The sequence below is a fragment of the Anguilla rostrata genome, chromosome 6, assembly GCF_018555375.3.
Source record: "Anguilla rostrata isolate EN2019 chromosome 6, ASM1855537v3, whole genome shotgun sequence".
Lineage (NCBI taxonomy): Eukaryota > Metazoa > Chordata > Actinopteri > Anguilliformes > Anguillidae > Anguilla > Anguilla rostrata.
Genome location: NC_057938.1, coordinates 7,856,822 through 7,871,683, shown reverse-complemented (window position 1 = coordinate 7,871,683; position 14,862 = coordinate 7,856,822). Strand labels below are relative to the sequence as shown.

The 14,862-nt window shown below is 47.3% G+C and overlaps 1 protein-coding gene and 1 long non-coding RNA gene across 14 annotated transcripts in view; both read right to left on the bottom strand.

The window, feature by feature from the left end:
* Positions 1–14,862, bottom strand: part of st3gal3b (ST3 beta-galactoside alpha-2,3-sialyltransferase 3b) — a 60,272-nt gene that overhangs the window by 17,853 nt on the left and 27,557 nt on the right. For all 13 annotated transcript variants that reach the window (XM_064338089.1, XM_064338082.1, XM_064338090.1 and 10 more), the window contains 4 exons: positions 13,685–13,779; positions 9,365–9,428; positions 6,814–6,909; positions 5,014–5,200 (listed from right to left, as the gene is read on the bottom strand). In XM_064338089.1, coding sequence (XP_064194159.1) covers positions 5,014–5,200; positions 6,814–6,909; positions 9,365–9,428; positions 13,685–13,779 — 442 coding nt within the window. The remainder of the gene's footprint in view (positions 1–5,013; positions 5,201–6,813; positions 6,910–9,364; positions 9,429–13,684; positions 13,780–14,862) is intronic.
* On the bottom strand, positions 6,918–9,370 carry LOC135256388 (uncharacterized). Its single transcript, XR_010330426.1, has 3 exons — positions 9,266–9,370; positions 9,068–9,099; positions 6,918–8,873 (listed from the first exon to the last, which is right to left on the bottom strand). It is a non-coding gene; the product is annotated as an uncharacterized LOC135256388 (long non-coding RNA).

Genomic DNA, 14,862 nt, shown 5'->3' with positions numbered 1-14,862 from the left:
ACCAATCATGTGACATAAACATCTCCTGGGGCTTCACCTGGACTTCCCCAAAGCCTATGTATGGCACCATTCAGGAAACGTGTGCGCGTGTATGTTTGGGTGTGTGTGTGAGTCAGAGTATGTGTGTGTGTGCGTGCGCTGCAGGAAGTACCTCATTTACGATAAGCACCTTATCCTAAGAAAACCTGCAATAACCATACCAATCAGGAGACATAAACCTATGATTACTTTATTTATTTGCAAGCAAAATACAGGCAATTCCGTCTCAAGTCAAGCGGCCATTGTGTACTTTCACTGAACAGGGCCTCACTGACACCCATGAACAGCAGCTGCACACACCGCTATTTTAACTTTCACAATTGCCATTCTGGGAGAAGTGGCACGTTGGTGTTCATTTTCCCCAAACAGGACCATTGTGGGCCAGGTAATGGGAGACGTTCAGGCGAACACAATGACTAAACCCGTCGACTGAATGCTCCCTTTCAAAGCGGAGAGCGTCAACGGGTGTCCGTTTCCCCCTCGTGAGCTCGACCCCGGCGTACTCTTGCCGGCCGACTGCTCCCAGAGTGCATCTCTCAGAAAGCGATCTCGATTCGCACGCCGCCGCGGGCCTCTGATCAGGCGATATCTGCCTTTTTAAGGGACGGGGGATAAGACGGCCCCCTGCTCCTCCATCGAGGCTTCCCTGGTAACCTCATAGCCCTGCCATATTGCGACCCACCGCCGACGGACATCGGATCTCCTCAGGCCACCGTCTCTGGAAGGTTCCGCAAGGAGAACGAGTAGGGTGGGGGATGGGGCTGGGAGCACACCTGAGGTGCTCTACAGGAGAAGGCCTCTCTGGGGCGCACAAATAAAGGAAGGTGCACCTGGGCTTGAGGGGCTCAGATCTGCTTTAAACCGACCGTTCGACCACAGTCTACGTGCGACTGAACCGCAGTGTGAAGCTACAGGCCTGGTACACTGTGTAGGCAGTGAGACAGCCATACCACACAGGACTATGAAGGAGCCACATGCACTGAGCACCATTACCTTTGCAGGGTGAAAATCTTCTAACCGATTCCAAATGCACATCGAAATCCAAGAGGTCTGAACAAAAACCGTCACCTCCTTTAATTACATTTTTCTCTAGAGAGGCAGTCGTACGAACCGAATGCCACGAGTAAGAAAAATTTTGCCCTACAGCTTTAAAGCAATAAGGGATTAAAACAGATATGGAAGCAGGTAGCGGTGGATTAAAAGGTTCTCCTGCCTCCTTGACTTCTCCTTTGTGAGTCCGAGTTGGCGGATTAGCCGATAAACGCAGAGGCATTCCACGGGAGTAATGACTGAGGAGAAGCCGCTGGGTTCCTCTCGACCCTTTCTCAGGGTTCCAGCGCTTCTCAGGGCTCTTAAACGCTCCGCTCGATTCCCCCTCGCCTCCTCCATCGGTCACCCTCTTCTGCTCCGGCGTCATCTCCGCCCAGGCCTGGCTCCGCACGCAGGCCTGGCTGCAGGAGCGCTTAGGAAGCCTGCTCAGAGCGAGCTTAGCGGGGCCCTGACCGCTGCGTGATAGCGCTCATCTTATAGCGACAGCCGCTCATGGATAGCGCTAGCCGCAGATTCAGCAGCACGCGAGACCTTCTTCAGCCGCGACGGCTTCCCACCCAGAGCGAGCGCTTCAGGGGCACCCAAGCCTGACTGGATGTGCGCTAGCCGTAGCTGGTGGCACGGGCCTGGTCAACACATGAAACGGGTGGAAAATTGTGATTGCAACACGAAAAATTGAAACTTAATCCTGGCAGGCCTGAAGATAAATGAACCCCTTCAATCCCCTACGAGTCAAGTTAAGTCAAACAAAGCCTTAACTGACAGATAATTTACTCTAAGTAAAATTGCATGAATGAAAAAGTATCAAGGGTTCTTTTTTGCAACCTATTATGATTTATCTCAGTAAGGCCAACCCGATCACTCTGCTCATCATTTGTTTTGAGATTTCACGTGTTGTCTCGGTTACCCTCACAAAGGTGGACATCAGGTGAAGAACACAAAAACGCAACAATGACAGAAGCCACTACGCTATGAGATAAACGAGGGGCGTTTTCCAGCTGTGTACCATCTGACAGCACGTGTACCTCAAAAACACTAATACCTACAGTCAGTACATCACCTACGAGACGCAGCTGGCAACGCTCAAAACTACACAAGGTGGGTTAACCAGGCCAGTCTCCACAGAAGACTAGCAACTCGCCTTCAAAGCCAAAGGCCTTCTGAAAAGCCCTGCATTCCTTTCCCCGCCAATGTAGACGGTGCACAATGTGGTTCTGCAGTGTCCTTCACTTCAAAGCTCCCACAAGCAAACACTTTTTTTTTTTTTTTAACTTGCCAACAAAAGAAATGAATGGGACAGGCTATTTTTGGAATAAACAGGTGTCTAAAGATGTGTTTTTTTTAAAGACAAATGTACATGGTCACACACTTGTATACCTATCTCTGTGTACCTGGCTGCCTCGTTTCAGCTCTGAAAGCACGGAGGATAAAACTGAGTTGGCTCAGCACAGTAACCGGTTTTTATTTTAATCTCAACACACTATAATCTAATTTACCTCTGGCTTCTAACTGCATCTACTTATTCCTGTCACGTATTGGAACAGCTAACAAAACTGAAGGAAACTGAGACACCGTCATTCCATACGATTTCTGGAATGTGTGGTTAAATTAAAAACTGAAATTGAGAATTAACTTTTTTCCATGTCATTTTTAAATAAAAGCAGAGAGACAAAATATTACAATTGCCATCTTCACATATGCATCATGCCGGGACAGTTATTCATTTGGCTTGTTTGCGCTGTTCAGAAGTTAACTAAAAAACAAGACATCTGCTTAAAAACATGAATAATAAAATATGAATATTCATTCACGAACATTCATTCAACCAGCTGCTGACTTGATTTAAAAAAAAAACACAAATAAATCGACATCATGTGAGCATTCTTAAGGCTGAAACAACACAGGACTGATGATGTCTACGAGACCAACATCCTCAGAAACTGCCAGGAAATTCAGGATTATTTTTCTTTCTGAAAATGTAAAACATGACAGGGCTCATTCATCATGTGACAAACACTAAAATACAGAAACTTTCATACACACACACACACACACACAAAGGGTCATCCTCTAAGCAGCAAGCATACGGCTGAACATTTCTACATAACATACCACGACTCGAATAGGTCGCTCCAGAAAAACAAGCCCGTTTGCTTGGCTGGAACTCGGCATATCTGCTGTTTTTCAGACAGACACTGACAGTTAAAAACCGAGCGGGAGATAAATAAACTCCTGGTTCGGTTTTTAAGACGGTGACTAAGCCGAACGGGAAGCGAAAGCACATGCTTCAGTGTGAAGCCGCTAAGAGAGCTAAATGTGAGAGTGAGTGTGAGGACCCCTTTAATGGACCACGGAGGGGTAATTTCTTCCCCATATGACGCTTTAAAGGGCCCCGGAGCGACTCACGGGTCGCGTTTCGCTACGGTTCGAGGGCCGGGGTCCCCGCGGCCCCCGGCTTCTTCCTCTCCCCGAAGCACGGACTGCTACAAGAATTTTAATGGACACCGCGTTTTTTTTTTCCCGTGGAGGTGATTTTTTTTTTTAAAACCGCGTTTCCCAGCAAGCAGCTGCCCGTACGTGTTTTCATTGGAGGGGGCAGAGCGGCTGTCTGTGGTTGTGTGGCCCTCTTGTGGGTCTTCTCCGACCGGGGGCCTGGGAAATCGCCAACACAAAGCAGACCCCGTTTAAAAAAAAAAAAAAAATGTCTCGAAAACAGAAATAGGGGTGGAGGGGGAGAGGGGTGGTGGTCCTGGTCTGGAAGATTGGCCGCTCTTATTTTACACACGATTCCTCCCCGGTGACAAGCCATGTCATCATTAATATCTTTTTAACGCGCAGACGGTGCTGCAGGAGCACACGTCTCTGTCCACCGATCTGCTTTCGCGCGCTCAATCACTTCCTCTCCCCAGATCAAAGGCACGTCTTCCCAGAGAGGACAGAGCAGACAGGGGCCAGATCAGTTACCTGTCCTCTATCCCCACGTTTCCACCGTCTGACACTCTGACAAATAGACCCTCTTCAAAGGCAGGCTGGGAGGACTCAACCTGTGCGCCGTGTCCCCCCCCCCCTCTCTCCAAGTCTGACAAATGTCCCCTCGTGAAATGTGAAGTCCATGAAGCCACACAGCTGCACTGAATGCATAGTGGGTTTGTGCAATGAGCCGGCCATTGTGTGTCTGTGCAGGCGGCAGCGTCCTTAGAAAGCGACGCTCTGACTGCGACCGACTCTCTCTCTCCAAGCCGGACGAACGAAGAAGAAAAGGGCAGACTCACTAAACTGCGGCCATCTTTGCGAGAGCGGGCGATAAGGAAAGCCAGTTCAGCCCAGCAGACCTGGCGATTAACAGGCTGATTCAGGAGCCGTCGCTCATCTCGAAGGGAGAGCCGTGACTTGCCTGACACCAAAGAAACCATTTTGTTTCTCATTGAACTGAGCAGAGAATAATCCAAGGGCACCAAGTCTGAATCAGGTGCGGGCAAGTTTAATTATTTCCCGCTTTAATATCAATGCAAGATGCGATGTGCAAGAAACACAGCAGGAAAGATTAGGTTCTACAAGATTGTCTATTTCTTACAGCTAAATGCTGAATAAAACCAGGAACAGCCCTGGGTCAGCTTCACTAAACTAGATCACCTTGTGACAAATCCTTTTAGTTACATATAAAACGCACTTCCACAGTCCCCAGAATGCATGCAATAGAATTTAATAGTTTCAACACACAAGGCTTTTCAATACAAAAACACCTTAAACACTCTCAGAATGTGAGCCATGCTGGTTATTATCAGAAATACACCAGAAGCTGCTGGGTTTGGACTGCAGGTTTCCACCCCCCCGCCAGCAATCTTCACATATTCTCTTCCTCCGCACGCAGAATATCCCTGTTTCAGCTCGTCGCTGCCCCCTGGGGGCCAGGAGTTCTCTTACCAGCTTCTCCTTGAACACCATCTGCCGGAGCCACCGGAAGTCCTGCGGCTTGAAGGCGGAGAAGACGAAGAGGGAGTCCTTCTCGTAGCGCTCGGGCTTCTGGATGGCGCCCTCGGGGTAGGTGATGCGGATGGTGGTCTTGGACCCCACGTCCTTCTGGAAGCCGTTCACTGGCGCCTCGTTTAACCTGGGGTAGGGGGGTCAGCGAGGTATGAGAGCCTATTACACGTATCGATGTGCGCGCTGCGTCTAAAAGCAGCCAATCACGTCCCACACGCTCTGGACATCCCTTTGCCGGTGGAGCAAATGCACTGCCTTATTGCACAAATGAGTGAGTGGAGCTGAGCGTGCAGGTTTAAATGGGGGACACACTGGAATGCCTTTGGGGAAATGCATCATGGATAATGTAGTGTTATAGGGAAAAATAAGAACGGGCAGTTTATAAATGAGAGAGCTGCTCAACCTGCAGTTGCTTGGTGGTATCTAAGGTGTGCCAAGTCTCAGAGTGTGGGCCTGAGTGTGGTGTGTGTAAGGCAGGCAGGGAGAGCCAATGGCACTGTACACGGTCTGCAGGCATATTTGTCTTCAACAGCAGCAGCTAAGCCTATGCTAAACCACTTCATTTCCACGGCACATCAACGCTCTGGACGTTACCCAATTTGCATAACCATGCACCGAGCGAGCTGAAATGGAAACGCTTGTGAGTTCTGGGTAAATGTTCAATTCAAATAACTGCTGTTGGTCATGCCCAAGTGTCTCCTGGTGCAGCCAAGTGTTTTTCTTTGTATTTTTGTATACATGTGGAGTCTGGGCTGCACATCTCTTTCTGTTGGCTGCATCACATTTTATTGGAGCAATTTCTCCAATATTAACATACTGACTTATACAAACAGAATAAATGCAATTTCTCTACCAATTCCACTGTTAAGACTTGCCTCTCGCTCTACTATATATAAATATACAGTATATGGGCTGATAAATTCATTTAATGATACCAGCTCGGTACACAGATTGTAAGCAAGGTTCAAAATTAAATTAGGAAAAACACACAAGACGTTTACAAGCCGCAATCACCAAACTAAACATGCATTCTCTGTGATACGTCAGTAAATATTGCCTGCGATATAATCCAGATTTCTCATTGTCTATACAAAACAAATGCGCCAGAGAAGCAAATTACTGTTGCTGCTACAGGTAATTACAAAACAGCGGAGGCAAAACAGCAGCTGAACGGCAGCAGCTTACAGGCTTGATTACATTGCTTGTGTTTGCAGAGCCTCAGTACTCTCTCATACTTAAATGAGCCGCGTGCTCTTCGAATGGGGAATTCCTGAGACTCGCCATTAGGGAGCTCTCTAGCATCACAATGACTAGGCGAGAAAGAGGAACACGAGCAGAGAGGCTCAGGTGCTCTGGGAGCTACAGCCAGACGCACAGCGAGCCAAGTCAGCGTGGTACTGTGTGTATGACGTGTGTGTGTGTGTGTGTGTGTGTGTGTGTGTCTGTCTGTCCCTGTATCAAACAGTGAGTGAGTGGGTCACTGGGTCCCAGAGCTCCGGAACGTTCTCTCACTCAGCAGTTCTCTGCCTCTCTCTCAGGGGGATGGGGAATTTGGGGTATGGGTGAGACGGGAAAACTAGGATTCCCCTCAGCTACACTCCTAAATCTCCTGGAAGGCCCCCAGGCCCTCGCGTCTGACTGGCAGGCCCCTGTGCGTCTGTTCTGGCGCACTTCCAGGCGTTCCCTGAGGAAATACAGACCAAGAGGGGAAAGACGACGAGGCGGGTCAGGAACACTGACCTCACGACAACGTCGTACTCATCGATTTGGGACCCCAAAGACTTGTTGGCGAGGATGCCTCCGTTTCCCACGATAATGCATCTTTTACAACTCAAACTGGAGAGAGAAGGGAAGAAGAAAACAAGAGCGGTTTAACAAACTCATTCGATGACAATTTCCAGTGTCAAAACAAAAGCAATACACACATATGTGCTGCTTTTTAAAGCGTAAGGTTAAAAATAAATACTGGATGAGAAACGATCTCTGCACACTGATATAAAGCCCCCAAAGACTAAACAATGGTTCCTTAACAAACGGGCGAGGAAAAATATTGAATACAGCAGATTAAAATATGAATATTAAATCACATATTGTTCTGCAGTGAGCAGACATTGTTCCTCATCATCCAATGGCAAGTCCACACAGTGGCGCTGTCTGGTATACCACAGGTGCATTACAGGTCAGACACCCAATGCATTCACGTCATTATCAGTGTAAGGCAAGACAGCCAAGGCACGCCTCCACACAAACTCAGCGCTCCCCAGCCCTGGCCCAGGACAGCCGCAGGGTCCACACATCTTTACACCCGAATCAGCAGCCCGCTGGAGCGTCAGGAACAAGGTGAGGCGAGTTTAACGGTGCAATCATCAGCTTTAACTGCTCAGTTAAGGGCAGAGTAACAGCGAAAGCCAGCCCACGCTGTGGCCCTCCAGGACCAGGGCTAGGGAGCCCCGACTGATTGCTCGCACTCTTTTCGCTGCCACGGCAACCGTAGGGACCAAGCCCCAGGGGCCGAGGCTTTGAAGCCAGATGAGAAGCTGACGTCGTGAAAAGCTAAAAGGTCAGTTTGTCGCAAAGAGGAATGGTGTCCCGGCAGCAAAGTGCGTGTGACCTGCTGCGGTATGTGGGCCATCTCAACTGTCCAGTCTGACGGGGGGGTCGGTTTTCACCGGAGAGGGACACTTCACCCCCACAGTTCCCACACTAAGGTTCAGGTTTTCCTTTTCATTTTTTTGGACAGAGAATGTGAAAATATGAATTTGTGCCCCAGCTCATCAGGGTCAAAGCTTTCCACAGACCAGGGATTGGGATGGGGCAGAACATTTGTATAGATCTCAAGGTCAAAGACAGAATACAAAAAAAAAGGAGAAAGTTGAAAGCTGCAGCCTGATTGGTTGACAGTGCCCCCCCCCCCCATCATTCACGAATACTCTCCACCCAGAGAGGCACGTTCGTCAGGGGGCAGAGTCACAAAGACATTTTTGGCTAATTGCTTTAGCCGGGGGAAAAGCTTGCGAGTTCCTGTGGCATAGCATGAAAAAGGAAGATGGCTCCTACACCAGGCTCTTCTGAGGAAAATCCCCGCTGGAAGTGAACTGAGAAAGTTTTGAATGTGTCCATTCAGCTCAACATTGTAAAAAAAAAAAAAAAAACTTGAATCCTTGTATCTCGCAACTGGAGAAGTGTGGAAAATTAGGTCAGTGCAGCCCTCGTCAGGAAAGCAGTGTTTTACAAGGCTTGTCCCGTGAGGATGGGTATGGTGTGGGGAGGGGGGGGGGGGAGGGTTCCCCAGGGGGATTTTTATGGAGTTCTGAGAGTCGTAGCTGAACAGCGGTGATAAATCTGTGCACGGGTACAGAAGCCAGTCTTGCGAGATGTCCAGGCTAAGCACAGTACATTTCTAACGATGGAAAACAGGAGCTTTCTCCCCTGGGTGAGGGATGATTGTGTGCAGAGGCTTTTTAGGGGTGGGGGGAGCTGGGGCCCTGGTGCTACATGTGCATGTCTAAGGGCCAGAGTTGGGGGCGGACGCTGGGGAGCCATTTGTTGTCCTGACGTGCACTGGACCATGTGATGCGTTGTACTGGTCAGGGACTGAAGGTCATGCAGGCTTGTAAAATGTCACTGTACGCAGGTGATTTAAGCTTTCTGGCGGCCTCAGAGGCAGGCGCGGGATTGGCTACTGCCTCCACATTCCTGGGCTTACTCCTGATGTGGCCCATGAGGATCTTAAGTGGACTGCTAGAGTCGAAAGATATGTAGTCCTTGGCTGAGGAGAAGGAGCTGTACCACCCACACACCTGTATCAGACAGAGCTGTACCTCTCTCACACCTGTATCAGACAGAGCTGTACCTCTCTCACACACCTGTATCAGACAGAGCTGTACCTCTCACACCTGTATCAGTCAGAGCTGTACCTCTCTCACACACCTGTATCAGACAGAGCTGTACCTCTCTCACACCTGTATCAGACAGAGCTGTACCTCTCTCACACCTGTATCAGTCAGAGCTGTACCTCTCTCACACCTGTATCAGACAGAGCTGTACCACTCACACACCTGTATCAGTCAGAGCTGTACCTCTCTCACACACCTGTATCAGTCAGAGCTGTACCACTCACACACCTGCATCAGTCAGAGCTGTACCTCTCTCACACACCTGTATCAGTCAGAGCTGTACCTCTCTCACACACCTGTATCAGACAGAGCTGTACCTCTCACACACCTGTCTCAGACAGAGCTGTACATCTCTCACACCTGTATTAGGTCAGACCGATTTCAAAAAACCTTACCTATCCAGTTCTGTGCCCAGCCCATAATTCTTTGTTGCTGTTAAAATAATGTCTATGACTCTTTCTGCAGAAGAAAAAGAGAGAGACAAAAAAAAACAAACAGTGAGACTATTTGCATATTAACGCAAAAACACTCTATGTAAAAGCTAACCAGGTCACTGATACAGATCTGTCAACCTTAGGAAAATATTTTGAGTACCACAATAGTCAGTGTAACGCTTAGTTCACATGCTTTCACACGCACCACTTCGCTTTGCACGCACACACAAGCCTTTCTTCATAATTCTAGTTTTGACTGTTGAAGTGATCAGGCAAAATTGTATAATTTGATTCTAAAAGAGCACTTGCACTGGGCTATATTATGATATACTTGCAAGTCAAAAGTTTGAGTACACCTGCTTAAAACAATTTTTTTCATGATTAATATTTCATTATATGATATGTGTGCTTATACAAACAGATAACCCTAAGTGAATTGCATTCAATTATTTAATAAAAATGGAAATAATTTATTTTGTATATTGTAACATGTTTTCATTTAAGTATTTACAGAAACTTACGTTGTAATGTAAAAAAAAAAAAAAAAAAAAACTTAGCTTATATAGGCACACATCATATAGGCCTAATGAAAAAAAAAGTATTCAATTGAAAAATTATCTAGGAATGTAGGCCTATGTAACTAGAGGTTTCTAAATTATTACCTGAAGCTCCTTGGTGGCTAATGTCAAAATCATAATTGCACAACGTGCAAAATGCATGGTGCAGAAGTTGAGGGGCAGAGGCACAGCCATTGCTCCTGATATATTGTGAGGAACTTCTGGGGGGCATGGACTCGCTTCTTTTTAGTAGGTCTGCTGCCCTCTCTCTTATGCCATATTACGGAGGGCTTTCCTTGTTAGTATCCTCGTCATCTGACGTCATGATTATTTTCTAACTGCAGGCTGGTCGGGTGACTGGCTGCAATAATAGGAATTATTTGCTACGTTAGCAGTCTGTAGTCAAACACCTTTGCAATGGTCACTTTGCTCCAACAGAGCGTGCGCGATTCAAAGTTTGAACAGGGACTCTCCGTAGCATTAGAGTTACTGCAGCTAAATTACTCCATCAGTTATTCACACCGTAGCCGTCTCGTAACGAGGCTAAATCGTATGCGAGCTACTACTACGGCTAACTATATACACAAATTTATCTCATTAGGATATACCCCTTGAAATGCACCATCTCGTAAGGTTACCAAACATGTTTTAACGTTTTATATGTTAACAGTACGGTCACATTTTTGTGCTTGATTATTACTCCCCATTATTATTACCTCAGCAATGCAGCGTTACGCCTCGGTGGATAATAAAGTACCGCTGCGTATCAGTGGATGTGGAGTGGGTCGGGGAGGGGTTACAGAACCACAAGCACAAGGTCGTAGCATCTTGTTCAATCTGAGGGATGTAGTTTAAATACCGAATAAATGAACGGTATTGTTTCGTATTAATTGATTGTTTTCCGTAATTCAATTACAAAATTTTTTTTTTTTTTTTTTGCGTATTTTCAGCTGGCATATTGTACCTGCGTATTTTGACCAAGAATTCCGTGGCTGGTACACAAAATGCGTGAGGGGTTGGCAGGTCTGCTGATATGATGTACACCAGGCCTGGGGCTGGGTGTACGAGGTTTAGTGGCCTGGCAGAGCGGTGGAATGAACTCTATTTGATCCTATCCAATTATCTGGAAATAAGGTTATAAAGTGAAGGACAAAGTCTTTAAAGTTGCTTGGACTGGGAACAGGCAAGCTGGCTAACTGCACGTCTGGGGGGGAAAAGGCCGTAAAAAACACATGTCCAGAATCTTTACTTTAAACAGGCGCGTATCCCATATCCCATAAAAGTGCGCAGTCCGCAGACAGGGGGGACGTCAGCTGCATCAGTGTGTCACGTCGCGTTACTCAGACTGCGCCGCCGAGCCGTGCTGACACGGAACATAACTCTGGCTAATGACAAGCCTCCACTGCGGTCAGACTGCCCTCCCGAAACTGCTTCACCCTCTTCCTCCGGCACCTCTTATTTTAGGCTTATAATGAGGCCGCAGATTTATTTGCATAACCGCAAACAAAAACAGAGGGCGAAACTATTTCGCTTTTGACTAACAAATTGTACTGGACGCCCACCAACACACTCCTATCATTCACTCTCGATCATCATCGCATACTTGGCTGCAACATTTGAGAGCCGAACTAAGTTCCCAGTATTTGGTGTGATTTCATAAACATTTGCTTAACCGGCTGAGCAGCAAATTACCCCCGAAGACAATAATGATTCCATGAAATGACTTTACATTATCGGAAAAATGACAATGGTGATCTTGACAGCTTCACAATGTTTAATCTGCTCCAGATCAGTTAAGACGTGCGTTAGCTTAACCACGGATCTCATACTCATGGATATCTTTCACCTTTACACAACTGTATACGGGGACAACAGAACTGCAACAACACTGCAACAGTATTTCTACTGGCCAGTAAACAAGCCAATGGAAAATGAAAGTTCTACCGTGGTTGATCCTCCATTATGATGAAACCGCAAGTGTCTAAACCATCGTGAATTCATGCAGAGAAGCTGAAGTCTAGGGTCAGCCAGGAAAAGGGATGCACTTCATATTCTTAGGGTAGGTGTTTTCCCCTTCACACGTTCCTGAGCCACTTGGAGCACATAAACGCATGTTATTAAAATATAATTAAAATAAATCATTTTTGAGAGGACTGGCTGTGTGTGTGTGTGTGTGTGGCTGTGTTGAACATAAAACATATTTGCTTTGCAAGTCTCCCACATGCATTTAAGTCCAGTAAATTGCCAATAAATGTCATTAAGAGCTGAATCCATTCAAAACGCCTAAGCATTTCCACAGAGACAACAGTTTACAATCAGTGACTTGATATTACATATTTTGTACTCTTCAGAATCAAATTATTTCCCAGACATTCAATATAACTGCCTATTAAGGGTCAGGAATTTTTTTGTCCAGCTTCCACCACAGTGCATAAAATGGCCTTAATTCAGTTTATTTTATTCGACTATAAAACACACAATGCTGAGTGGCAATCTGATTGTAAACGGCCCTATATAATGGCTCTCTATGGAGGTAGCTATATGTGTGCAGCATTTGAGTACAAGACAAATTTCCTCACGGGGACAATAAAGTATATTGTATTGTACTGTATAAAAACGGAACCTACAGCCCTAGGTCACTGGCACAGGACCATCGCACCCCCTGTAAAAGCCTGTCCTCACAGACACAAACGGCCTCGCTCTGCGCTGCTCGTTCTGTTGGTTCAGTCTGGCTCTAGGTTTCGCTGCTTCACTTACGCTGTGCTCTGTGGTCCTAGAATACTCTTTAAAAACCAGCAAAACCACAGTGGTCCAGTCTGAGTAACCTCTATGCATTTTTTTTTGTGTGGTGCAGGAAATTACAGTAGAATGGAAGACCTACTTGCTTCAGCGCTTCACATTAACTTTGTACATCTGGGTGCCTGGGCATTGCTAATCGTTTCCAATCGTATCCACTGGTCTATCACGGTGCTGTATCGCATCGCTAATCGTTTCCAATCGTATCCACTGGTCTATCACGGTGCTGTATCGCATCGCTAATCGTTTCCAATCGTATCCACTGGTCTATCACGGTGCTGTATCGCATCGCTAATCGTTTCCAATCGTATCCACTGGTCTATCACGGTGCTGTATCGCATCGCTAATCGTTTCCAATCGTATCCACTGGTCTATCACGGTGCTGTATCGCATCGCTAATCGTTTCCAATCGTATCCACTGGTCTATCACGGTGCTGTATCGCATCGCTAATCGTTTCCAATCGTATCCACTGGTCTATCACGGTGCTGTATCGGGCTACTTTTTGTGAATGCTATAAGGCCATCTTTCCAAAAATTCTTCTATTTATGACTGTGACCTGCATTACCCATAACTCCCTTTAGTATGAGTAAAGTCACCACCCCAAGGGTGCTACACACCCAAAACTGAGGCTAAAATATTACAGCAATAGGGCAGACTAAAGGGGTAACAGGCCCAATATTACAGCACACAGGGCATCCATGTATACATTCACTACAAAATCGCCTGACAGTGTGTTAACAGAATCCCTTGGAGAGTGTAGGCTGGCTCTTCCATAAAAGAGGCATAATCAAAAACAAAACAAAACTGAACTTAACTTCCTTCGGGCTTTGAGCACTAACCACTTCCGCAAAAGCTTTCTATATGATGCATGATGGGAAATGCTACTTGGAGAAAGTCGGACCACAGACAGAGAAGATGAGTTCATACCTTGCGTTTTGAATCCAAACGGAGGGGAGTAAACACTGACTTTGCCGAGACGCTTGAAATTCTTGTCTAGAAACATGGGGGCAGGCTTCGTGAACCTGGAAAACACAAACGGCGCAAGATCTCGAGTGAAAAAGAGCCAAAACAACAGAAATATAAAAACTCAAGGAGAAGGACGAGAGCGGGATGCACAGATAATGTGCTTCTGAGGATTAGGGCGGAGGGTAATCCGGTGTCTGTCGCCATCTTGGGTAGTGGGGGTGAGGAGCTGATGTGGGGAGGAAGACAACATGCTCCCGGCCCCTACAGGCCTGGCATTCAGTGTGTAAACCTCACACAGGGATAAGGGCATTACAGCACCCTAATGCCAAACCACCAGCTGTCCCTCAGACCCCCCCCCCCCGCCCACCCGCACAGCACAGCACATCCTGCGCAGGGAGAGATCAGGGTGCGACTCTGCAACTGACTCCGGACCTGATTCCTCATATCACAATACACTACATTATTTAGTAAGTGCTCTCACCCACAGCCACTTGCATTTTGACACAATTGTTGCTGAGTCAATGCAAACCTCAGTGGCAAACTGGAACACCCAATCAGAGGGCTCACGCTTCGCTTTAGAATGAGCAAGAGCCACCCAAAGGCCCCACCAGTGCAGTGCCCTAACCAGTACACCGCTGCGCACTGGAGCTAAGCCAAGTGTGAGAAGAGAGCTCAGCCTGTCTATCCATGTCATTCCACCTGCTAGATTACAGCTGACCTGGGGGGGGGGGGTATTTCGAGTGTGACACAAATCACACCTGCATTGACCCCCTGCCCCCGTGTGATCCATGGCCCTCCCGAGTCACCGCCATAGAAACAAAAAAAAAAAAAAAAAAAAAAAAACCCCCTTGGCTTCCCCGAGCCCCCTCCTTCAGCCCGCCAGGGAGACCGCGAGGCCGCGTGATGAAAGGGTCCTGGTTCTGATCCAGAGGAGCCGTTTCCCTGGATACGCCTCAATGGACGCGGGACGGCCTGCGAACGAGGCTGGGGGGGGGGAGGGATGGACGGCTGTTTCCCTGACCCCCCCCCCCTCCCCCGTCACAGTGCCGCTTTTCTCATTTACAACCCCACCCCCAACCCCCCCCATTCATGGCTTGTGCAATTGCATTCACAGTTGGTTAGTTGGCTAATTCTGAGAA